Here is a 26610-nt window from a genome sequence, read left to right as displayed (position 1 = left end):
TAATTATTGAAATGACAATATACACATAATGAGTCGCTATGTTGATATTTTACAACAGTCATGACACTTATATGATATTCCACTATTTTGTATAAACATCTACTATTATTTTCCTTAATTTCAAAAACAAATATTAACAGACACAACGAGACAGATTAATTTAGCCATATTCATCCGGTTTTCTAAAAAAGCAAATTGTAACTTTTAATGTAATGTTTGTTTTAAGTTTTCTTGTTCAAAGTTTATTATCATTTAAATAGTTCGTTTCTAATATTTCAATTGTTTGTTATTGCTGTTGTTTTTTCCCTCTCTTTTTCCCCATTTAAAACATATTTTATTCAAGAATTATATGTGCAATTTATTCTTAAAAGAAATGAATGTTTAATGTTTTCGTAATGCCACATTGGAATTGCAATGAAACATGACAATACGTTGACATGGAACCAATGCGTAGTATATGATACGAATGCCGTACAGGATCTAACATATTTCTTAATAAAATGTTATTTATATGATGATTAAAGACTATTCAGTATCAAATGGTCGGATTGACAATTTTCCTATTTAAAACACATCAATACATTAAGCTCAATACAGACATAACTGACATTCTGCCAAGTATAATGTTAAAGTTTAAACTTACAGAAGAATTTACATAAAAGTATATATGTATATGTGTACTAATTCATTCTAATTGTGCTCTGTTTATCGCGTTTATTGTTTTTATTACTGTATACGATGTTGTTTGTAAAACATGTCGCTTTTTAAAAAAAACAAATAATTAGTTACTTCCTTAGTGAAAATTTGTCTGGCCTAGAAACTGAAACTATGTGAATTGTCATAAGGGTATCAAACTGTCATTCTTTCATAGGATTGCACTATGCAGGACCTTATTCGTTAAAATTATAAATATCATTATTTTTCTTGGTCTTGTTGACTTTCAAATACATGATGTATGGAATGATTTATTTATGTAAGTACATATTTATGTATACCTACAAATTGAAACTATAAATCATGAAAATCATCTAAATGGATAGAAGGGCTCAAAGCAACACTTGAAAAAGTTGTCAGCCTAAAGTAAAATAGATGGATTTTTTTAATTGTTATCTCATCTGCTTCAAAATGTCTTTCTTATACCTTTGTATTTTTCATTTGTTATCTGATTTGCATTAAGCTAAAAAGGGTGTATGTATTTTTCGACCTTGGCCACTGGTCTCTCTCTTATATCTGCCGGGATCTTCTTATCGTCGATATTCGGTTTTGGCGGTAGTGTAAGTAACTTATGAAACTATCAAAAGAAGAAGAAAGTAGAATTAAAAAAAATAGTCGTACGTTAAAAATATTTGAGAAAATGCGATAATGTCTTTTGAGTGGCCAATTTTAGATTATAAATTTTAAAACATGTATAAATAAAGCAGATTGCCTTAGGGAGATAAGATATATCTTGAAATTTTATTTTAAATAATAATAATAATAAATACCACATTTATATAGCGCCCTTTTCATTAAAATGTTCAAAGGCGCTTTACATCAATCATATATGTCTAAAACAATATAAATGAACAGGATTATGAACATTAAAAATATTTTGCATTAACTAATTAAAAGTATAAATTATGGAATTATTTTTACATATTAATACAATATAACTTAAAGATCCTTAAAACTCACTTTACAATATTATTGTCATACATTAAAATTGTCTTCAATATATAAATGTGTAAGAAATAATGTGCCTTTTAACATAAACTCATAAATAAATATTAAAAGCTACTTTAAATGCATATTGATGATTTTCATTGTTTTGTTGTCATACTTTACAACAGAAAATATATGAACGATTTTTTTTTTTTTGATTTAAAAAAAAAAAAAAAAAAAAAAAAAAAAGAAATATTCTGTGCTTAAAAATGCTAGCAATGGATTTATAATAATAGATAAGATCTTGCTAAAATCATCGTTATAAAACAATAGAAATACTAAATTGATTTAAAAATTGTTTGTTTAAAAAAAAAAAACTTTTTAATAAAACTAATATTCAAATAACAGATACTTCGTATTCACTGTTAATAAAATTCATTCATAACAGTCACTGATTATTTTCCATAAGCTAAATTGAAGTAGTGTGTTTTAAGATGTTTTTTGAAACTTTCTACTGTGTTACAGTTTTTTAGATGACTTGGTAGTGAATTCCATAGCTTAGGAGCTGATGCCGAAAAACTCCTTTCACCAAATTTCAGTTTAGTTTTTGGTTGCACTACTCGTACAGGTGCATTTGAAGAGCGCAGATTTCGGGAAGTGGAATAAACTTGAATCATTTCCTGCATATATGATGGAGATTGTTGTTTCAGTGACTTGAAAGTATGTAATAAGATCTTGTAATTCAACTCTATATTCGATGGCAGCCAATGAAGATCTTTCATCACTGGTGTAATATGATCTTTCCTAGATGTACGTTTTAATCACACGGGCTGAAGTATTTTGAACAAGTTGAAGTTTTTTCATGGTTTGTTGAGGTATACCATATAGAAGAGCATTGCAATAATCCAGTCTTGATGTCACGAGAGAGTTAACGAGTGTTTTTGTAGCTTCTTCGTTGATATATTTTCGAATACGTCCTATCTTACTTATTTGGGCATACGAAGATCTGCACACGGAGCTAACATGATGTTCCATATTAACCCTTGAATCAAGGAATGCACCCAAATTCCTTACACTTGATGACTGTTTGATTTCAGCTTGGTCCACATTGACAGTTATATTTTTCACTGAGTCTGTATTGCTACCCGACGAAAAGACTATAAGTTCTGTTTTGTCTGAATTCAGTTTGAGAATGTTGCTGTTCATCCAGAATGTTATTTCTTTTAAGCAGTTTGAGACAGAATCAAGTACAACTTCAGTTTTGGTGTTGTCCAACGGTTTGAAAGAAATGTATATTTGAGAATCGTCAGCATAGAAGTGACATTGCAGACCATGTTTTCGACAAATTTCGCCGACAGGTTTTGTGAAAAGTATGTAAAATTTTGGTCCTAATACAGAGCCCTGAGGGACACTGTATGTCATATGCACAGGGTCAGATAGTTCTCCATCAATACAAACAGTCTGATAGCGACCACTGAGATAAGATCTACACCAAGCGAGCACTTTTCCAGTAAAACCAAAGTCACATTCGAGTCGATTAAGAAGAGTGTTGTGGTCAATCGTGTCAAAGGCAGCAGATAAATCGAGCATTACTAATATTGTAACTTCGCCTTTGTCAAGAGATTGGAGAATGTCATTTTGCACTTTGATAAGTGCAGTTTCTGTGGAATGAAATTTCCTGTATGCAGATTGAATTTGGTTCATGTAGATTGTTAGTGTTGAGAAACATATCAAAACTGACAGTCAGCCGCAGATTCTAGAAGTTTTGAGTCATATGTTTCATTAGCAACTGGTCTAAAAGTTTTTTCATAATTTCTTGATCCAAATTGTCTTTCTTTAATAGTGGTCTGATTATCGAAGTCTTATTGCGTGGAGGTACGTCGGCGGTGTAAAATGATAAGTTGAACATGTGCGTTAGATATGGTGATACTTCAAGTTTGCATTCTTTTAGGAGCCAAGTCGGTATCGGATCTAGTTCACATGATTTAGTAGATGACTTTGATATGAGCTTAAGAACTTGCTCTTCTGTAATAACTTCAAATTCACTGAATGTTTCTTTAGGCTTTTGTATTTGAGTTGAATTAGATTCATTTGTTATATTACATTCATTTTTAGATGCTATATCAGATCTGATTTTTTCAATTTTGTTTTCAAAGAAATCACTAAAATCTTGAGCTAGTTCTTTAGCAGAAGTGTGTGATGGGAGCTTAACTTCAGGTTTGTTTCCAAGGAGATGATTTGTTACTTTGAAAATTTGTTTTTGATCATTACACACGATTTTATTTTGTCTTTGTAATATGTTTCACGAGATCTTTCAATTACATCATTTACAACTAAGCACTGACTTCTGTATATTTCATGATCTACAGTTAATTTTGATTCCTGCCATTTTCTTTCAAGTTTACGTTTAATGTGTTTCTCATCATGTATTTCTTGATTGAACCACGGGCATTGGGGTCTGAGAACAATTGTTTTTTGTTTTCTCAGGTGCATGTTTGTCTAACAAAGATGAAAGGACAGTGTGATATTTCTCTGATGCTTCTGCCATGCTGTCTGGTTTAGGACCAAAAAGTTCAGATGATCTAATATCTGCTTTGAAATCTTCAATGTTTATATCACGAGATTTTCTGTATGTGACTGTTTTACGAATAGGTGGTGGTTTCGAAACATTAACTTTCATTAGGATAGCAAAATGGTCACGTGTTACTTTTCCGTTTGAAGTTTTAAATCCAGGATCAGTTATTTTAATATCAGATACTAATTTTCATTTTCTCTTGTTTATGACTACATCTAAAATGTGTCCAGCTACATGTGTCGGTTCATTGACTAACTGTTTTAATCCAAATGTGTTCAGGATGGATAAGAAATTCTGCGCATCACGATTATCAAGTTTATCAATGTGAAAGTTTGTATCTCCTAGAAACACTGTGGTTTTTGTCAGTTTCAGCATATTTCGACAGAAAATCAGGAAACTCATTGTTCAAGAATTTTGAAGTACTTAGGCCATTCGTTTTGGATGGAGGAGGTCTATATATTACAACAAGGCGGGTTGAAAAGTCACGAACACTAATGATACAGTCCATGAATTCGAATTGTTCAAAGTCTCCATCTTTACTTGACGAGTCAATTTTTATTTTTATTGAGGTCTTGTGAAGAATGGCAACACCACCACCTTCTCTCTTTAATCTAGGAACATGAGAGATTTTATAACCGTCAGGCACAAGTTCACTAAGATACACTTTGTCTACTTTACTCCCAAGCCAGGTCTCTGTTATAACCAACATGTCAAGGTCATTGGAAATAATAAAGTCATAGATGGCTAACGTTTTGTTTTTAACTGATCTGCAGTTTATCAAACATATTGACATATATTTTGAACCACTGACTGTAGTTGTTAGAAATTGGTTTAACTTGAATCAAATTTTCCTTAATCAACTTTCTCCTGGTTTTATGTTCGACCCCCTGTAATTTACTGTTTGATTCAACTGTAGGTATAATTTGATTATAAGTGTTTTCAGATTATTCAGGTGAATGCCTTGATTTGTGTCCCATTCTCTTCTTTTATTATTTTGTCCACCTTTAGAATTTCTATATTGAAAAAGATTATAATCCTTTAAAGTTTGAATGGTATCATTACTTAATCCATGTTGCTTCGGGGTGGTTTTGCTAGTTTTAACAATTGATCTCTATTGTATCGTATAAAGCACATTGTTGTCTATTTTATTATCCAGGTTTAAAATTTATATCACCATACATGTATATTTACAAAATATTTTCTTCTAACTATATATATATCCAATTGTTTGATATCAGAATCCAATTAGGAAATGAAATATCCAAGGATTATTCACACACAATATTTCTAATATACTAATAAGACACTATGCAATTTTCCAGCAAAATCTACTTATTCGTTAAAGCACAATAAATTAAATTTAAGGAGCACAAATTTTCGCAGCCTTACACTTAGGCGCAACAGTATAATTTATAATTTAAAAATGTGGATGTTAATAAAAACTGTCAAAAAGTAATTATATCTTAATATATTAGCAAAATATATGATTTATTTAGAAAAAGTAGGAAAAAAACCCATGTATCGATATGAGAAAGAAACTTGGTCTTGTATTAGTAAGATATGTTCATACAATTCATATACATTGCAATAGATTCTGGTGCATATTATCATAATCATTTTTTATATTTAGAATCCATTGTTTTTTCAAGAGACTGCTAAAACCTGACATTTTAAAATTCCAAAAAATGCACAATGGTACGGCTTCGGGAGTCCCAACCAGCAACTGTTTAATAGATTTAGCATATGTGAAAATGAATGTTTTAAAAAACTTTTTGTTCCAATGCAATTATTGTCAAAATCATTATAATTGTCTATTTTCAGGGTCATTTCTTTTTCTACTTCGATCTACGAGAAGCAATGGTGTGTATATCACTTGACGTATTATAAGTGAAAAGAAAAAACATTTGAAACAGTTTCCATAACTAAATTCTGATAACAAAGGATATTTTTATTCTTAACATAACAGTTTGAATCAAACATGTCAAATATTAGTGTTTTTTTTTAAATTTTACCACATGCACTAATAGGTAACCTATTCTAATTTTAAATATCTGTTTTTTCTTTCATGTGTCCAATGTCGGACCAATGTTCACGCTGTTTCACGAGAGTGTTGAAGATTGTAAAAATAATTGCATAATGATTACGGAAAATGATCTTAGATAATCTCTGTGCACTATCAATTCATATTGTATTCCTAATATCTTAATTTGTGATAATATATTTTTATTTGAAGAACAATAAGGTATAAATGTGGTTAAAAATGTTGATGCTTCCTTATTTGCACAAACGTGAAATCATTCAATTTAATTATGAGTTTCGCCATTCGACACTTTGAAGTTTCGTCGCGCTAACTCTTGTATTAATTTTGTTTTTCTTTTTTATCTTCTTTTTAGCATCAAAGTGCCAAGATGACAAAAGTATTGACTGTGCAAAACTTAATCAGATAATTGATATACACGATGCCAAACGAATATGTCGTAGCTTCTGTAACTTATGTCTTCTAGGTAACAGATGTTGATACTTCAGGTTGATATCCTTAAAGCCGCATTAAATAAAATATGTTTTGAAAAAATTTCCGTCGGCTTAAAAACCAAGCTTTCTATAGTTTCGTGAACATTTGTAACATTATTGTTGTAAATCTCATTAAAATAACCCATAAGTTATGATTTTAAAACGAAAACCCAACGGTAAAAGAAAATTTCATTAACGAATTTTAACATGCAAATGAAGACTTATCTTGTATAATAAGCTCGTGTATGCGCTACGTCATCAATTGTTACCATGTGGATCACAGAAATATGAGATATTATTGTGCAAACAAATTCTCATCGTTTATGTTCCACGGTGCATTAGTCCTGTCCTTAATAAAAATGTAATTGTCTTATAAAAAGGGCGAATTTGTATGAAAATATTTGTAACACAATGTGGAAATATACTGCTACTTAAAAATGCTTGTTGACTTTCTTTTGATGTATGATGACGTAAAGGCGGAGTTTCTTATGCCAACAGAAATTATACCTCTGATTTTGCCAGAATGCAGATTCTTATGCTTGTAAAACTCTTTTTGGTTTTCTGGACACCAAAATAAGAACGGTAGTCTATTTAAAACACATTTAATTAACGAAATGTTACTATTTCTTTTTTTTATGAAATTTATTTAATGTAGCTTTAAACCTTTAAACCGTTTAATTAAATCAACCATACTCATAAAATAGTTAATAAACTATTTGATTTAATTCAAAATAGGATAAAACGATCATTTTACTTCTATCGGCATTGTTTTTCCTTACTCTCAAAACAGTTGATGGTAGCTGGGTGGACTGGTCGCAATGGTCAGCATGTGATGTCACATGTGGTGATGGTACGCAAACTATAGTCAGGACATGTACAAATCCAGCGCCTTCCAACAAAGGTTTAGAATGCAAAGGAGAAAGGATAGACAATAAGCCTTGTAAATCACCATCTTGTCCAGGTAATAAATATACTCCAATAAGACAAGAAAAATTATCTAAAGTTTTTATAAGATTTCTTTTGTTAGAAAGTGTAACTTAAAAATAGTAAAAAAATAGAAACCTTCAAGATCGAGCAACATGACATTGAAAATGTTACTGAGTCTGTTTTTGAATATGAATGGTAGATGCAAGCTATCGCCCACGCCCCTAGCACCGACAGTGCTTAACACTTTAAAGTGACAATTACAATTCTTAACTGATCAGAACAACTTCGCATTTTCGTTGATCATTACAATTCAACATAAAACCTGGTATATGATCCCCAAGAATATGTGTGTCGTAAAATAGATAAGTCTATAATGTGTACAATTTCCATAAGAATTTCAAAAATAATAAGAACAATAAAAAATCATTTGATTATTCCTATGAAATATTCCTTTTTAGAAAGAAATAAATAAATAATAGTTCTAAGTAATTTAGTGAGATAAAGAATAATACTTTATTATCTGCTACATAAATGTATGTATTTCACACTTGCCAAAAACATCCATATATGATTCTTTAGTTATCTGTTATTATCAACGTTATTATTTTTTAAAGACCATTTATTATAGACCAATTCACTTAAGACCGGAAATATATAAAATTGAATGTTCATCAACGGTGATTCAGAGGTTCTGAATACTTTTTGAATCTATATTGTTTACCATACCAATGTTTTTTACAGCTTGTACTTTCTGTTAAAGATAAATTATACTATGCTCATTTTTGAGCAAAATATTTAAATCAAAGAAATTTATTAAAACGTATGAATTTTTTACTAAATATGTCTAATTTGAATAAAAAATGAACAAACTATGTATTTGAAGTCACGTTCTCTATTACAAGACAAGTAAAATTGGTCTTTTTAAAAAAATGCCATTTTTTAAGAAACTATGTATTCATATTGGTCGACCTTTACAGGTATAGTTTATATTATGACATATCAACTCTATGTTAAATCAAAGCATGTTTAATGTGTAGCAATTATCAATCTTTTCTGATATCAAATCTTTAATAAAATGTCCATTGTTGTTGATCTCGATTGTCCATATAATTTTACATTTTCTTTTAGATCTAATGTTTATGAAACAGCATCATTAAGTCATGTTTTGTTGAACCGAAATGTGTTTTACAGTATATTATCAGCAGATGATCATTTTCTTTCAAATCTACTTTGGATCGTTTCAAGTCCACGGTGGATGGTCAGGTTGGTCTTACTGGAGTGCTTGTCCAGTCCAGGCGGGTTAGGAATTTTGAAACGTCACAGAAATTGTTCGAACCCATATCCCTTGCGCTATGGTGATCACTGTTTTGGAGATGCACTTGAATATAGAAATTGCGGTCAGAAGTTGTGTGATGGTACATGCAACATTTAATTTAATATAAAAAAATCAGTGTTAGAAATTTCTTTTGTTTTCTTACCAATTCACTTCAAAAATGGTAAAAGGACACTTAATTTATAGATATAGAACATATAGACACTTTAAAATATGACCTGGGTAAATCGTAAAACGTATTAAAACATTATGATTTAATATAAAAGCAATGTTCACATTAAAGTAAAATACATACGTGTTCGATCATTATCAGTATTATTACATTTAGAAATTCATGTTTATTTATTCTTTATATTGTCTAAAATATCAATTTCCGATTTAGATTAAAAAATTTCAAAAAAGTTGTAAATGGACGATGCATAAGAGGAATTATGTAAGTCTTTATTAAAGATTGTCTCAAGAATTATTTAAATACAGCTTGTCTTTATAAAATAAGGGTGATAACTTATAAGGAAATATGATCAAAAGTTCACATAATATGTAGATGGAGTATGGGGCAACTGGGAGAGATGGGGAACGTGTAGCAGTCTGTCTTGTGGAATTGGCGTGCACCAAAGATCAAGGTCTTGCGCAAACAAGATTGGGACAACATGCAAGGGGAGATCTTTTGAAGTAAAGCTGTGCAAACAACAAGATTGTTGTAAGTTTTATGAAAGATTAGTTAGTGAATTATAAAATGAATAAATATTACTTGTAATATCTTGCAGTTATCCGAGACAATGTATTATTTCAAGTTCAATTGTAAGTTTAATTCAATGAGAATTTAAAAGATTGACGTTTAATATGATCCAAGAAATAGTTAATATTTTTAAACTAGCTTCAAATATGTTTAAACAAAATTATGTAACATATTAACTGAAGATCAATCTTGATGCAAGATTCTTTTCCCTCTTCCGAGCTGCAGCAGATCTTCTTACAGAGAGATTTGACAATCGGTATATGAGTATCAAAACACGAAATGTACAACAAGAATTGCGTCATAAATAGAACATTATTGTGATTCTAGATAAAAAGCATACTATAGCCTTAATATGACACTATGAAAAAGTAAAACTAAACTTATTGTAACATAGCTTTCATTTACATACTCGATACTTCAGATTTTGTTAAATATTTTGGTAAGGAATGAACTTTGATCTGCATATGCCATGAGATTACGTATGAATGTTTTGTATGAAAATGATATATTCTCTCTGCACAAAATGCCATCATCACAAGGGCACTTTCTTATTTATATGAGAAATATATTTCGTTTTCACGAAAATGAAAAACAACAAACAAACGAAAATACACAAATGCTTAGAGTATTGCCCATATATATTTCTCTTAGTAAGAGACGTAAATAAATAAAGGTTATCGGACGATAAAATGTTGCACTACGTTGGACATCGTTGCAGTGTTTCCAGTTACTATTTAGGTATAGAAATAATATGTGAATGGAAAAAAATTGCAATTAAGGCTTAAACGCAACTGATTTGTAAAATAATCATAAAATCAAATTGCAAGCAAAAAGTTTAGCAAAGTTTTAGTACACACGGTGAAAGAAATCTAAAGAGTAATATGTATTTTACTTGACTGATAATCCATGGGAAGAAACTCAATGTCGGGCATGAAATTGTGTTATCATTCCACTGTTTTGTTTGTTTGTTTGTTTTGGGTTTTACGTCACATCGACACAGTATAGGTCATATCGCGACGTTCCAGCTTTACGGGCGGAGGAAGACCTCAGGTGCCCTTCCGTGCATTATTTCAGGCACGAACGGGCACCTGAGTAGAACCAGCGACGTTCCGTAAGCTAGCTGGATAGCTTCCTCACATGGGCAAGAATCCAAAGTCCCTGTCGGGATTCGAACCCGCAGCGGTGAGGGGCAAGTGATTTGAAGTCAACGACCTTATTCCACTGCTACACAATGTTTGAAATATGGTCATGAATTTCTTTTATTTATTAGTTGTCACATTACGATAAAATCAGTAAGATTTTCCTTAAGTTTAAACATATTTAATAACTAGATTTTTATGAAAACTTGAAGTTTATTTCCTAGGAAATAACTAGTACTTGCGTGACGTAAAGGGAATGGATGTCCCTCATCTAGGGTTCGAACCCAAGATTTTTCGGTTGAAAGGCTGACATATAAACAGTTGAACAATCTTTCTCTTAAAGCTATTTAAAGTGTATATCTTTATACAGATTTTGTCTTCATGTGCCTATTTTATAACGGTTTTATCTTATCTAATTTTGTTGTTGTTAGTTAAAACTTGCACTTTCAAGCCGGCAAACATTGCTTCAGATTTCACAAATGTTGCGTTGAAAAAGAGTGTAAGACTATCTTCGGTCCTTGCCTGGTATCATGCCAAATATATGGTAAGATAAGTTATGATATTGTCATAAGGAAATGTGTTATATAGTGTTCTGGCGTGTTATTCATTTAGATCTAACAGTACAATAAGCCTCAGAATTATCTTTTTTTTCAAATTCTTACAAAGTCAAACATGTTTTTAATTATGTTTTATTAATGGATTGGTGAGTATGTTTGTCAGAAGTTAATCACAGCATAAAGTAGTGATGAACGTGCGGTAATGCAATATGAAGGTATGAATGTTAACAAAGTAGTCTGGCTTCCATACAAAATACTAAACCACGATATACTTATACCTTTTGCCAACATATTAAAAGAATATTCAGCTATATGGACAGTGAGTAACGTTTTAGATTTGTAACAAGATACTAAAAATAAATAAAGTTTTTTGAAAAATGTTGGCTTGATTAATGTGTGCAATATATAAAATAAAATAACAGATGAGTGGTGACGTCCTTGTATCAGCTAGAGTCTTAATAAAATTAATGAAATTGCTTCGGAAAGTTTACTTACATGTAAGATTTTAGAATTGTTATTAATAGATGGATTCTGTCTTTAAGGGAGACGGTAACTATAACAACTACGCACATTCAAACTCTGAACGATATCCATCTGCTTTGGTTGACCTTGGAAGCATTTACAGAATATTTTATATTCATATGGTCTGTCGTATTGGCTATGGTATGTTGAACAGCACTTTCATTAAGAATGTATTCTTTCATTGTTATGATAAAGCCCAAAATTAGAATATACAAGTAATAATGTATACACAATTTCTTGTTGTTCATCTGATCGTTCTGTATTCTCAAATCCGCAAAAATGCATTATAATGTATGTATTTAAGCTCAACAAACTGTTTTGATTTTTAAAGATATTTGCGAATTGACACCCTGTCATTATAGGCATGTGAAAGTAATGCCTTTATATCTTCATGTTATTTCAGCACACAGATTTCATGACGTCGTCATTCAAATCGGGGTTGAGTCTTCAAGTTTACTTACTGTTGCTCGTCATAGCAGCTCCATAGGTTCTCAGTGCACTTTTAGTTTCGAGAAACCAGTTAGAGGTCGTTACGTGAAAATAATGCTAGAAGCAATAGAGAGTTTAAATACCGCTGAATTGGAAGTGTTTGCTAAATAAATGACTGACTTGTATTAAAAAACACAAAATGACACAGTTATCATAACTGTTCCTTTTTTAAATATATCTGTCACGTTCAATGAATATACATCGATAGTTTGACTGTCCAAATATTTTATATGCTTGTTTTAAAGTTTATAAATTGATTTTTTTTTCAAAAGCTATAATTATATGATTTCACCATACCATACTTTGATTACATATATACATCTATCACTACAGCATGAATATATTATAAATTATTGTTCTAATTAGACTGAGTTATGTGAAATACTTCAAACAATTGAACAGCAACAGGTGAATCTCAGCTAACTGCATTGTACACTATTTGTATGTTAATTATGAATTATGTAATGCACTAATGAATATGGTTGTAAATTAGTGAGATACACGTTTTGTCACAAAATTGTTACTAAAATATATAATAAATACAAATGAAATTTACTGAAAATCAGGAAATAACATCAATTTAAACATATTTACACTTTAAAAGGAAACTGAAATTAGTTTAAAATTATGCATTCAGATGCAAATTTTATCTAATATCCAACAGATTGTATTTTCATTCGATTAATCATGTTTTGCCTCTGACCTTTTCCAACAAATATATCTATTTCAAAAACACAAATGTCCATTGTAAGGTATTGCGGTCACCAAGAGTGGTGTTTTTCAACTTGCGTTTATTGGCATACCCTACATTTTGCATAGGTTGGGGTCTGGCAACTGAATGTGACATTACACATACACTGCATTATTTTCCTTAAATTTTCCTATTGTATAGGTCATGTGATACTGTGTAACATCATTACTATTGACAACAAAACAAAATTTAATCATTTTAACACAGTTGTTGTAGAAGGTCCAATGAAGACTTTGTCAGATTATTTGCTAGCATTACAGTCACGTGCACACAGTAAAGTTCGATGATGGTAATTTGATGATGTGTTGATGTAGTGTTGTACAGGGCAACTAGTACATTGCAGAAATCATCGGAAGACTGCATGGCATGGTTTTCATTGGCAATTTGAGGGACATAACTGTTCCTTAAGCACATTTGTTGGAACAAATTAACAAATAATAACACCAGGATGATGGTGCACTGTGTCACGAGATCAATATAGTCACCATTAAGAGCGACGTACACCTGACAACCTGCAAGATCTTGAAACAAATAACTATAACCTTGCACAAATATTAATTTTTAACTTTGTCAAATGCTTATTTAGGACATGCTTATCTTTTATTCATGCTTAAGGTGCATACATTTATAATTCAATAAAGGTTAACCTATGTAAACAATTTTGAAATATTGTGGATTTCCGTTAATACATGAAAATGTGAAATTTCCTGTTAATTCTTTATTTGACCTTAAATAATAGTTCTTTATAAAGAATAAAATTTATCTTAGAAATGTATGAAATCTTTGTAAAGTGTCCATTAAGTCAATAACAAAATGTGTAAAGGTATTTATGGATGACACTGTATACATGTATGTTAAAGTATAAGATGTGCTATTCTCAATAACTTCTTGATCACTCAATGGCTATTTTACAAGAGAAAAATCAATGTTCTTTATAATGATTTCTTAGATGTAAAATGTTTAATGTGCAAAAATAGTGTCTTTGATCTTGATTATATAGTGGCTGATTTGGAACACTTTTGTGCGTCGTGTTGTCGCTTGCGACAGCACGACAAAGCGCCAAACGGCGCGTTGTTGCACTTTCGTCTTGTCGTCTTATCGCAAAATGTCGCAAACGATGCACGCCAAACGGCACGTTGTTGTGCGGCGTGTTGTTGCGATGTCACACTATCGCTCGGCTCAAATCGAAGGATGGGCAATATGTATGTATATATAAGTCGAGCGACATGGTGACATCGCGACTTTTATTCATTCTGATATATAAAAAAAATTACATGAACATTTACATCTATGTACCACAAAGATCTAACATGCTTTTTGATAATATAATGGTGATTTCATGACGCATATCCATGTAATAAAATATTGTCAGAAAAACAACACATCAAAGTATTACGTTTTATTAAAAAAGGTTAATATTAATTATATGCAAGATTATGTTGTTTAATAAACATTGTCATTCATACTACTAGTATATGATCATTAAACGAATGTCAATATAATCGGTACAGAAATGGGTTGTTTTCAATTGAGCCAATAGCAACGTTTAAAAGTTGATTTTTTTTCTAGCAATAACAAACATATGGTGTAACATATAATATGACACTTAAAATACATCTAATATTATTTAGTACAGATTTTATTACTAATATTTAAAGATTTCCCTCTTCCCCTTCGTTGAGAAGGCCCAATGGATCGGCAGGAGATTTGAAAAACTTAGGACGGCTAAAATAGATAAAGTCCTGCTACCAGCTGTCTATGTTCTGACTGAACCCGAGGGGTTTGGCCCTTGAAAATTCCTGGGACGTTGAGGAATGGTGCAAGGTGCATTGCCCCCTAACACAAAAGTGACAGATTGAAAGACAGGCCTTTTTCTGGGCAACAAGCTGTTATCAAGGCTACCCCCTTCAAAATGTCAAAGGTTATTGAACATTTAGGTTCTCATTGACCGCCGTACGGTGCCTAACTTTCAGCTCAGAAGTCATATCATAAGCAAAGTTTTAGTGGAGATTGCATGGAGGGGCATCATCACCACTTTGCGCGTCAAAATTAACCTTCTTAAAGGTATAACCGGCGTCTTGTTAAGCGGAAGCTGCTATTTGCGACTTAACGGGCAGATGAACCTCATTAAACAAAGACTAAATTAAATCTTGATTAAAGCACACTTTTAACAAACAAAAATAAGCCCAGATGGTTTAAACACATTGAACTGTTAAATATTGAATTATATTTTCTGTACATAATTTATAGTTTTCAGTAGAATGTTTAATAATGAATTAATGAGCTCTTGTGGTATTAAAAGCAATAAAAAAGTACGTGCATGCAGTGATAAATTTGCAACACATTGTTTATACAAATTGCATTTATGTTTTTACAAGTAGATTCTATCATATTTTCTCTCTTTAAAATGAAAAAGAGATGTCAATAGTATTTTATTCTACAAAAACTTAGAACCGATATTGATTTATGTTAGTGCTTTAACAACATGCAATAATAAATTAAACTTCCAATAAACTGGAAACAAGTGCCTATTTTGTTTAACATCTAATATCAATGAAAAGAAACCTTAGAAACCTTAGGTAAACAGTACACGTTAAACATGGTTTAAGAAGAAAAAAATGATTAAGTGCATCATTTAAAAGATGATGAAACGATCTTATGAAATACTCAAATTTGAGTAAAATACTTTTATTACAGCAATATATTGAAATCAAGGAAATTTTTACTAGTTTGAATGACAGAACTCGGGAAGCTGTATATCCTATGATTGGTCAAGTTAATTGGTCCTTAAAAGAAATTGTAAAATTTTTAATGACACAATGCGTTCATACTAAGTTTACGGTTGTGCGTGCGTGCGTGCGTGTGTGTGTGAATAATGGCTGAAGCTTAATAAACAATGATTTCCAATTATTGTAAAGAAATAAAGTCAAAAATCCAAGAAAGTAAATATATTTCCTCAAAACACTCAGTTACTTTATGATATCCGCAAATTTTAATTCCATATCAAATTAGGTTCTTGTTTGGCTGAATACTTGGAATTCTGTGATTTGTAAATATTCTGTGATTTCAAGCATAATCTTTACGTAACGGCCTCTTAGTGGATTCTCAAAACGAAGCGTGCACTCCGCACCTATTGCTGTCTGATGACGGGCAACAGTTACTAGCTTGTTGGCCTCGACCCCGATTTGGATTACAACGTTTTTAAGTCCAGTTGCTTAAATAAAGGTAGAACAAAGTTGTCAGATAAATGAATCGGGCATATAATTGTCAAAATTTGTGACAACACATTACAGTTAAACGATTTAAATTGATCACAAGTATAAGTTACTCATTCTTACTATATTGTAGTGCTATAATCATATGCATTGAATATTACACAAGTGAAAAATATAAAATGTGTATGTATGACCTTTAAAGTATTCATACTAGCATGCTGTTTTTCTTTCTTTTTTAAATTTCTTATCTCGAAAATATTTGAATAAACTACACAACAATGTACTGATCAAACTATAGAAAATAAACCTACCACAACAGTCCTTTCTATTGACAATATAAATAGAAAAAATCGAATATATGTCTTCTAGATCAACTATTGCAAATGGACGATACTGTTTCTGTGTTATTGCCACATTATTAAAATAACCATCAACCTAGAACAATGGAATAAAAATGTAAAAAAGAGATAAATAATAAAAAAAAAATAAAACAAACATCAACAACAAAACCCCAAAAAAATTTTTTTTCAGGTTTTTTTTTCAAAGCAGATGTTAATAATAATATGAATTTACAGCCTATATGTTTTGGCAGAGAGTTTTACACAATCATGACGTCATTTTGCAATACGACACCGATTTCATTATTACTTCGCTCCGTCAGAAATTTATATTTCCAATATGTATTTCCACAGTTGAATGCAAATACATTAAAGCTGCATGCGTCTAGATAAGTCCAAATAATTCAAGAACATCAAACTAAATATTGAGTAACTTGTACGAAGATTTTTAAAAAGGTAAACGATTAAAGTAATGATTAACATGCTATGTGCGATTAACGACTGATTTTGCAGTATATCAGCATATTTTTAACTAAAGCAGACTGGGTTTATTTTGCATATTTTTTTCTGTGGGTTATAAGTGCCGCTTGCAATGTGTAACTCACTTTCTTTGTTCAATTCGCAATATTCTTTTCCACATTTTATGAATATTAGCCCTAATCAAGGGGAAGCTGTTTTTAGCACAGACAAACCCTCATACTTGTTGCCTACCTTTTACCTGAGATGCTGAGATATGTTATGTAATCCAATTTTATTTTTGCCCATTATTTGGCATGAAGCATTTTTACACTCTTTTAAATATTCTTTTCTTACTATTGTGTATGAAACATTGTCTTTATTTGGTTATATTTATTTCGTACTTAAATTATGATTGATTCCTGAATTACCATTTTTGCTCCTATACAAGCAGCTGAATATGTTGACGACAGTTCGACAGTTTTTCTGAGAGCAACATTTGTGTAACTTGCGTTGTAGGTCAACCTTGCTGAACACGTTTTAACTGAAAGCAACAAAATATATGTCAAAGGTTTGATGTCATGTAAACGTAAAAAGAGGGCCATAATAGACTTTTAATTACTCACTTGACTAGACTAGACTATGAATTGTCAATCAGTGGAAAACCAATGTATGCTATGAAAGTAACTGGTCGATATATAAAGTCAATGGTTGCTATTTAAGCCACTGTTTGCTACGGAAAGCAATCATGATTACTATTAAATATCAGTGATTTCTATCGAAGTCAATTATTGCTGTGGAATGTCAATTAATACTACGGAACGTCAATTGTTGTTATCGAATTTATTGGTTTATATGGAAAAAAAATCTGGAAACAAAGTGATCCCTCGGAAGCATTAATCACAACAAAATAACATAAGAATTTCAGACTCGGTTTGATTGAGTCTGTACATGAGGGATAATGAATAAGTGCAACATCCCCCACGCCCCCTAGCACCGGCTTGAGCGGTACTCAATTCTCAACACTTTATAGTGTTGGAATCAATGATCCCGAAGGACCAGAAAATATAACAACACTGAAGTGAAGTACGGGGCAACTTTTTACGGCTGCCACACGGCACTTGACACCTGCTGTTGTGAAGTACAAAATTCTGGAAACAAAGTGATCCCTCGGAAGCATTTATCACAACAAAATAACATAAGAATTGCAGACTCGGTTTGATTGAGTCTGTACATGAGGGATACTGAATAACAACTCATTTGTTTCTATGGAAAGTCATTGTTTGCAATTGAAGTATATAGTTGCTATGAAAAGTCAATTGCTGCTTTTGTTGTCACTGGTAGTTATGAAGTGTCAGTCGTCGCCATGGAAGTCACATGTTGGTATGGACGAGATATTATTGAAGGCACTTGTTGCGACGGAAAGAAAATGATTGCTATAAAATTTAATTATTGCTTAAGGGAATCAATTGTTGTAATTGAAGTCACTGGTAGATATACATATTAGGACAATCCTAGACACTTCCCTTAATGGGTCAGCCAATTTAGCCTCAGGGCCATGATTTTATCAAGCACAGAAGAGGTGAAGAATATAATGTTCTTTGTCAAATATCTTTACTCTAGCTTTAGTAAGTATTTATAAGATACATAATTGTTAGGAAACTTTATGACCACCTTCCCGGGGCGGGGCTAATTTAGACCAAAAGGCTATCATTTGAACAAACTTAGTAGAGATCCTCTACACATTGTTTCATGCCAAATACGTAAGCGGTTGCCTCAGTTTTTTAAGTTTAGAAGTTGTTCTATAGTTGTAAACTTTCTGTTTATAAGGAAAATCCAGGAGCCGCAGAGCGGAACAGATTTAGACCCCCAGGGCTATATTTGAACATTTTTTGCAGATATTTACAAGACAATGTTTCATGCCAAATATATATTAAGATTTTGTTTTAATGGTTGTAAAGAAAAAGGTTTTTATCATATAAATGTACATCAATGGCCACTCTCAGGCTGGGATATCATTTAAACAAACCATGTGAAGGTCGACAAGACCATGTTTCATGCCAAATATCTAAGCTTTGGCCTAAATAGTTTTAGAAAAGAAGCATTTCTAAATTAATACTATAAAGATATATGGAAAACTCCGGGCTCGGGGCCAACATTGACCCAAGGACTATTATATGAACAGTTTTTTTGTAGAAGCTCATTTTATAATATTTTTTAAAAATACATAAGAACAAGTCCTCGCAGTTTTAAAGTATTGTGTTTATCAGGAAAAGCCGTGGCCAACGGAGTGGGTACAGTTTTGATACCAACGCTTTAGATTGAACACAGTTTGTAGAGTCGTATGGGGTCATGCTACACACAACATTTCTTAATCTAAGCATTGATCTTTCAAAGAAATGTTTATTGCCCGTCTGACCCAAATGTTAAATGCAGCAGAATCATAAGAAACTATTTTTTAAAGGTTCATGCTTAGAACATCCAAGGAATAATTCGTTGAATTCAACATGCTTTTTTAAAGGAAACGTGCGATGTTCGTACGATGAACCCCTGACAAATTTTTAATAAAAAACTCACCTTAAACTTTGTGGGCTCAGATGACCTAAAAACCGTTTTAAACATGTGACAGCAATTTTCGATAGTTTTCAGAGCACATGGAAAATAAGAGGTCGAGTGTTATCAATTTGAAAATCTGATGTTATGTATGGTATATTCAATGTTGAACACTGATGATTTTATTGAAATGCAAACTAGTTTTTCGGGAAAATCGTATTTATAATAAAAAATCTTACCTTATATATTAAACATACTACTTACCAACAGAAGCACATGATAAAGAGGTGGACCATTTTCCATTACCTTCACATGTTGATACAGGATTTCCAAAGCTAATAAAACCACTTAAACACTCAAACTTTGCAATTGATTCGAATACGATTCCACTTGTAAAGACAAGTCGTCCGTTTGATGGAACGGCTGGTTCTCCACACGTTAATTTACAAATTGGCAACTTGCTCCACCCCGATTTCTTGTCACATGTGGTATGATTTTGACCTGCTACCTGGTATCCATCGTTGCATACAATGTTAAACGTTATCTTTGACGGGGATTCAGATTGCCGTTTCAAAACACCATTGCGAAGCGTTGGCATAGTATTGCAAGCTTCAATATAGATATGTAACCAACATTACATTTAAATCACCAAACGCAATATCTAATCACCATTATGTAGAAAAATTTTCTCTTAACAGTTACATCTGAACAAATTGAATACAGAAATATGTTTATCCTTACATTATAACTTATATATCAGATTGAAAAAAAAATTCTCAGAGATTCTCAATTACTTCGTCTTAAAGACCAAATTTATAAAAACCCTTAACTGGTATAGTAATAATGTAATTTGAAAACAAACAAGATTACAATACATGTTGAGTTTAAAAATGAATGTACACTATTGATGTGCTTACTTTTGATTCTGGTTGCTACCGGAGACATCAAAATACGGGGTGCCATAACAATAGTAAATATTGAACTTCTAATAGGATTATTAAATTATGCAGGTAATGATATGAGATATATTACATACGACAATCCTGTCTATTGCATAGCTGAACTTCTAAAGAGTTCCCGTTACATATCGTTCCAACCAGATTTACACATGATCTTGACCTTTGGCGTATACCGCTATCGCATGAGGTACTACATGATCCCCATTCCTTCCAATTTCCCCAAATGCCATCTAGGAATTGTATTCATATATAATAAATAAATCTAATCATATTGCGTGTTAGGCACCAAATTTGTTTTGAAATTTCATGGTAACATGTATTTGAATTTAATTTTCTGATACATTTATCAATATGATATATACAAGGCAGTCTGAAGGGCATCTAAATCCCCATTCTCAGCGGACATTAATGTGTATTGCTTGACCTTTAACCAATCATGACCTTAATGTTTTACCATGCATATCATAAGCACATTTGCTAATCATAAAGTCTGTTTCGGTAGTTTAAAAGTTAAGGAGCGGACGGACGGACAGATAGACGGACGAACGGTTTGACAGAAGGAGGTCAATCCTTCAATCACCTTCCCGGTTGCGGAATTGGATTAAAAAGCGTTTATTAAACAAATACGGATGCTTTTATATACTATGCTAAATACTGATGAAGAGAAAAACAATTAGACAAATAAATGAATAGTAACTAGATGTCTTATATATTTAAACTATTTATAGTATGCATTTTCATTAAACTACAGAAGAAGAACAATTTGTGATTCTGTTAAGGAAATAAGTAGAAGAAAATTACCATCACACGACTTTTCAATACAAATTTTGAAATCAACTGGATCCCCAAAGCAATGATCACCATAACGTAAAGGGTATGGGCTGGAACAATTTCTGTGACGTTTTTGTTGGCCAAGCCCACATGTTACCGGGCAAGCACTCCAGTCAGACCAACTTGACCATCCGCCATGGACTGTGAAATAAAGAAGTGAAAGCAGCTGCGAATATTGCGGAAGGAACAAATCGATTCAAGTAGAACGAAGATAAGACCATGTAATTTAATATCTTTATGATCATATTATTGTTCAACTTTGACACGGAAAAGTTAAAGTACCTGGACATAGTGGTCGTTGACAAGGCTTAAAATCCATATTTTTTCCTTCACATTCTAAACCCTGATAACTTGGCGCTGGATTTGTGCATGTTCTGGTTCTAGTATGATTACCATTACCACACGTGACGTCACATGCTGACCATTGTGACCAATCAGCCCAGCTACCATCAACTGTTCAAGGATGTAATTTCATAGTTTAAGTAAACCGTATATTTGAAAATAACGATTGACACATAGAAGACGTAATAATTTTATGTTGAGGTACCTTGGTTTATAATTATACCTAAAATGGATTAAATATATAATTTTACTATACGTTCTTTTATTCTTTATAATATGTAATAATTATCTACATATAAGATATATATGATGAAATATTAAAAAAAAGATATGTTTTAACTAAATATTGTTTATCTTAAATATCTTAAATAAACTTTGAAACTTTGAAGAAGTTCAGCAAAACCAAATGGTGTTACCTAGTCGACATAAGTTACAGAAGTTAGGACAAACTAATTTGGCATCATGTATGTCTTTACAGATATCAAACATTTCGTTCATTTTCGCACAATCAACTCTTTTGTCATCTTTGCACTGCGATGCTAGAAAGAAAAACATCAAAGCTTGTTCAAAATGAAAATGTAAGAATGAAGTATCTATATTACACGATCTTCAAAGAGTAAAATTACCTTTTGTCATTTTCATCCACTTTAGACCCGCCTATTGATTTTTCGTTCAGGGGCACAGATGTTTTTCAACACTTTTCCAAATTAACCATAGTGCGTATGCACAAATACATGCATAAACGATTGTCGCCAATTTATAGCTAAGTAAATAATACTTTGTAGCCTTTAGACTCCATAATACAGCTCGTTCTATTTCAAATGGTAGAATTTGCATGCAAAGGCATTGTGGTATTTTCAAAAATATGAAATCGTAACATTGATATTCTCTCAACTAACTCTTTAAGCTACATACGTTTCGGATGTTTACAAAGGTGATAGTTGCATCCTTTGCGATCACAGCATTCGTAACATTTCTCTACAGGGAGTGCATTAAGCTTAGTGACTGCATCATATTCTGGAATGTCTCCGCAATTCTACAATATATTATAATATGTCTTAAAACTAGGATAGAGACTTATCAATGCAATGTTTAATATGAATAACCAGATGATAAATTGTAATATCCGATGAGTCTTTGTCCATGAAATATAATTTTTTTCAAAATGTACGGGCATATAATTTTTGTAATTATCTTAGCTGTATATTGATTAAAGTCAAAAAACGTATTTTATGTGTCATGAAATTATTTATATGCAAGACAACATAATTCTTAATATCATTCACTTTAGTTTTCTGTAAATCCGCATATATATTATATATTAAACACTGCAGATAGAGGCCCGCATACCGAAGTTTCGTTACCGACAAATAAACGGTGCATTTATAATTAGCCTACGTCACTTCGCGTTCCTCAGTGAACGAAGAAAACTCGCATTTGCTTTTCCAGCCTCCCACCACAATTATAAATTAGCATTGCAGTCGTGCAAATTAACAGTTTTGTAACGTCATGCTTATTTCTTTTCTAGTCATATACTGATTGTTAATATTGATTTATCATGTTCTTTCTAGTTGTTACTTGGTGCTGGCGGTTTTTACCTGCCAGATATGTCAAAAAATTAATACATTCATGTTCTTATTATACTTATGGCTTAATTAAGCCCAAATATCAATCTCATAACATGGTTGTTTCTTATTTCTCCATACAAGCTTCAATTGAGTTTTAATGGTTGTCGCAGTTAATATAAATCGTTGCAAGAAAGAAATGATCAAATGTAATATAAATACATGTAACAATATGTGATTGCATTTTTGCACAACATTTAAACAAATAATTGCACATTTTGCACATAAAACAATTATTGTTATTATGCTTTTTTCAAAAATCAAAACACAAACAATTGTTACCTGGTTATCAGTACATCCCATTGTGTATGTAGTGTGTTCATTCTCAGTTTGGATTTCAGTAAAGCATGACTGAAAATTGTTTAAGTCCAAACAATGTCGACAAATAACGTTGATAAATGCTCATTTTATCTAACAAATATCACTTATTTATCAAAACCAAAAGTTCAAATAGGTATATATTAAATTATATTTAACTAACTATTTTGTATATTAAAACAACAAAAACTACAATCTACAAAAGACTTTAATCTTAACTTTTTCTTTTCTCTATAAAATATAAAAGCGATTCGCAATTACCAATAAGATTTATAAATTATGAAAGTTATTCTAGAATTATCTATTCTTTATTCTTTCTTTTACATAAATAATGTATAAACTATAACCATACTTGTTTGTCCCCACATTGAATAACGTCATGGCATTTTTCTAAACCTGCACTGCTGTTACATTTATTGCATATCAATGAAGCTGAAATTATAAATTTTCTTGATAAATAATAGAATATTTTTTCTATCAAATAATTCATTTAAGATTTAATCATCGAATACTAAGAAAATAGACTATTTGACAATGAGCATTTTCAGAGAATTAATATATAAATATAATGTTAGAATTTAAACTATAATGATTTATATCAAGTTCTGTAGCCTCAGTTAAATTATTTTTTGTATTCACTTCAATTTCTTAACCTACTCTTACATTGTCTTAATGTTTACAAAATCATAATTATTGAGATCTTGTGAGTAATTAGACACATGAACGATACAAACTTGAATGAATATGACAATTAGACTTTCATTAATCTTTACGATGAAACCTAATTACACTGGCAATATCCGACTGCAAAATTGAATGCAATTAATGTAATTTTATCTCTGTCATAATGGAAACTTAAAGAATTTGTTTTATACTATAATCAAATTTGATAAAAGATGATATTCAATTTGTTAATTGCTACACAGTATCTTTGTAAATATAAAATAACTTGTTTTCAATTCAAACAAAGTATATATGTTACGTTTAAAATTACACATACTACATAAATATAAGTATAGTGTCATGAAAACTCAAACAACTTTACTTGACCTGTATAATAGGGAACACAGCTTCAAATACATAGCTTTTTCATTATTTTATTCAAATAAGACATAGAAAGTTAGAATGTCATAGATTTCAAAAAATAAAATCTTTGATTATAATATCTTTCTCCAGAATATGCATGGTATATCTTTAATTATAAAAATGGTTGTTTTTATTAATTGAAGTAGATTCTTTGTACCTCTATAAACTTTATAAAGGGAAAGGGAAATGTACAAACCTGTGCTTCGTGTTGCTTGGAGTAGGAACAGAAGGAAACCTACAATTAGTCAGAAGAATTTTTTATGAGAGTGATTGTCGTTTTATTATTTATGGAATAAACTATCAACATATTATGTTCAAGTCTTATAAATAAAAATATTACATTTAACATAATATAATATAAATATTTTAATTCAACTAATGTCACAGGTAATATATATATTTTTTCAAAGTTTTTAGTGATTCAGTATAATAATAATCAAATCAGAAGAGATATTTGTTTCAAACAGTTATTTATAGAAACTTACATGAACAGATAAATTTTCCAGACATCATTTTTTAAAAATCCAACTGAACCTTGTAAGAATAGTGTTGTTGCTGTTTTTATATAAAGAATTTATTGATCTTAATAAATTGCAGACTGCATCGTGCAATCCAACAAAATGAATGACACTTTGATACCTGTATCTCTTAAAAATCTAATAAGGAAAGACAAATATTATAATTGTTGTGGTCGTCTTTTACACACAAATATGATACCTTTATTTTTGGACAAATGCAATATCAACATAATTATATTATCCATGTTCCTTGGTTATGAAATAATTCAAAGTATTTGAACATGTACGTTGTTAGCCAAAAAGACGAATAAAAAAATAAAATTTATTTTTTGCAATCGCACGGCCTCGATATATATTTATGCCTTGCAAAAATGCAAATATTAACTTTTTCTTAACTGTTTTGATTATTTTTTGCATTTATATTTATAGATAAAATAAAGTAAAACCAAACACTAGACAGGTTTCAGTTTGTGGCAGCATATAGTACATTCCATTTCTGCCAAATCAATGTTGATCCATGTTCATACAATGGTGAGTGATGACAACAAATAATTGCGGGTGTGTTTATTATTCTTAATAACCTTTAAATACATATACATTTACGTTCTAAAACATATGTAAAAGTAGAATATCTTTATTTAACAATATACAATACATAAAGTCAAACTTTTATCGAATTTTCTAAATAAAAATGATGAAATGTCGAATCATTCAGGTAAGATAACTCATTATTTCAGGTAACGAGCAACATTTTATTTGCTTAACCTTTTTTCTTAACATTGTAATCATTTGCTACGACCACTCCAAAGTGTATTTTAAAGCAAGTTGCTTACAAATAGTAATTTTATAAAAAAATTTATATATGACTAGAGTGCATTATATGACTTTAAATTATAAAGAAATGTGTTTCATGACCCCAATAGCTGATATTTAAAGTACATTTTTTAATAGTAAAACTATATCTAAAAAGAGAGTGTTAAATGAAACACATTTTTTCCAAAATATACACATAATATACTTTTTTACACAAATTAAACCATATATTCTAATAAAAAGATAAGATTTGAAACATAGTTTATAACATTGGTCTGCTTTTATTTAAAATCGAATATGTATCGATTTCTTTACTTAAGTAACTAATATATTTTAAGAAATCATAAATATCGAAATTTACGCAAAAGCTTA

At 30.9% G+C, this 26610-nt stretch overlaps 2 protein-coding genes and 1 long non-coding RNA gene across 4 annotated transcripts; 1 reads left to right on the top strand and 2 right to left on the bottom strand.

Annotated features, from left to right (window-relative positions):
- Positions 1–8700: 8700 nt before the first annotated feature.
- Positions 8701–9938, top strand: LOC132741715 (ectin-like). The gene is made up of 2 exons (XM_060729960.1): positions 8701–9069; positions 9532–9938. Exons 1-2 carry the CDS (start codon positions 8730–8732, stop codon positions 9720–9722), a joined length of 531 nt encoding a protein of 176 aa, XP_060585943.1. The 5' UTR covers positions 8701–8729; the 3' UTR covers positions 9723–9938.
- Positions 9939–16117: 6179 nt separating this feature from the next.
- Positions 16118–23861, bottom strand: LOC132741708 (A disintegrin and metalloproteinase with thrombospondin motifs adt-2-like). Of its 2 annotated transcripts, none has more exons than XM_060729950.1 (10): positions 23786–23861; positions 22794–22914; positions 22295–22417; positions 21819–21989; positions 21507–21677; positions 20783–20935; positions 20011–20355; positions 17625–17737; positions 16711–16834; positions 16118–16398 (listed from the first exon to the last, which is right to left on the bottom strand). In XM_060729950.1, exons 1-10 carry the CDS (start codon positions 23804–23806, stop codon positions 16193–16195), a joined length of 1548 nt encoding a protein of 515 aa, XP_060585933.1. In that variant the 5' UTR covers positions 23807–23861; the 3' UTR covers positions 16118–16192. The 2 variants fall into 2 exon arrangements, with proteins under 2 accessions (XP_060585933.1, XP_060585934.1); XM_060729951.1 differs by having other exon boundaries at positions 21567–21677.
- Positions 23862–24165: 304 nt separating this feature from the next.
- Positions 24166–25594, bottom strand: LOC132741717 (uncharacterized). The gene is made up of 3 exons (XR_009627319.1): positions 25393–25594; positions 25104–25142; positions 24166–24253 (listed from the first exon to the last, which is right to left on the bottom strand). It is a non-coding gene; the product is annotated as an uncharacterized LOC132741717 (long non-coding RNA).
- Between the last annotated feature and the right edge of the window lie 1016 nt (positions 25595–26610).

Source organism: Ruditapes philippinarum, unplaced genomic scaffold, assembly GCF_026571515.1.
Source record: "Ruditapes philippinarum isolate M1 unplaced genomic scaffold, ASM2657151v2 ctg737_1_1_1_1, whole genome shotgun sequence".
Lineage (NCBI taxonomy): Eukaryota > Metazoa > Mollusca > Bivalvia > Venerida > Veneridae > Ruditapes > Ruditapes philippinarum.
Note: the sequence above shows the minus strand (reverse complement) of the source record. Positions and strands in the feature narration are given on the sequence as shown.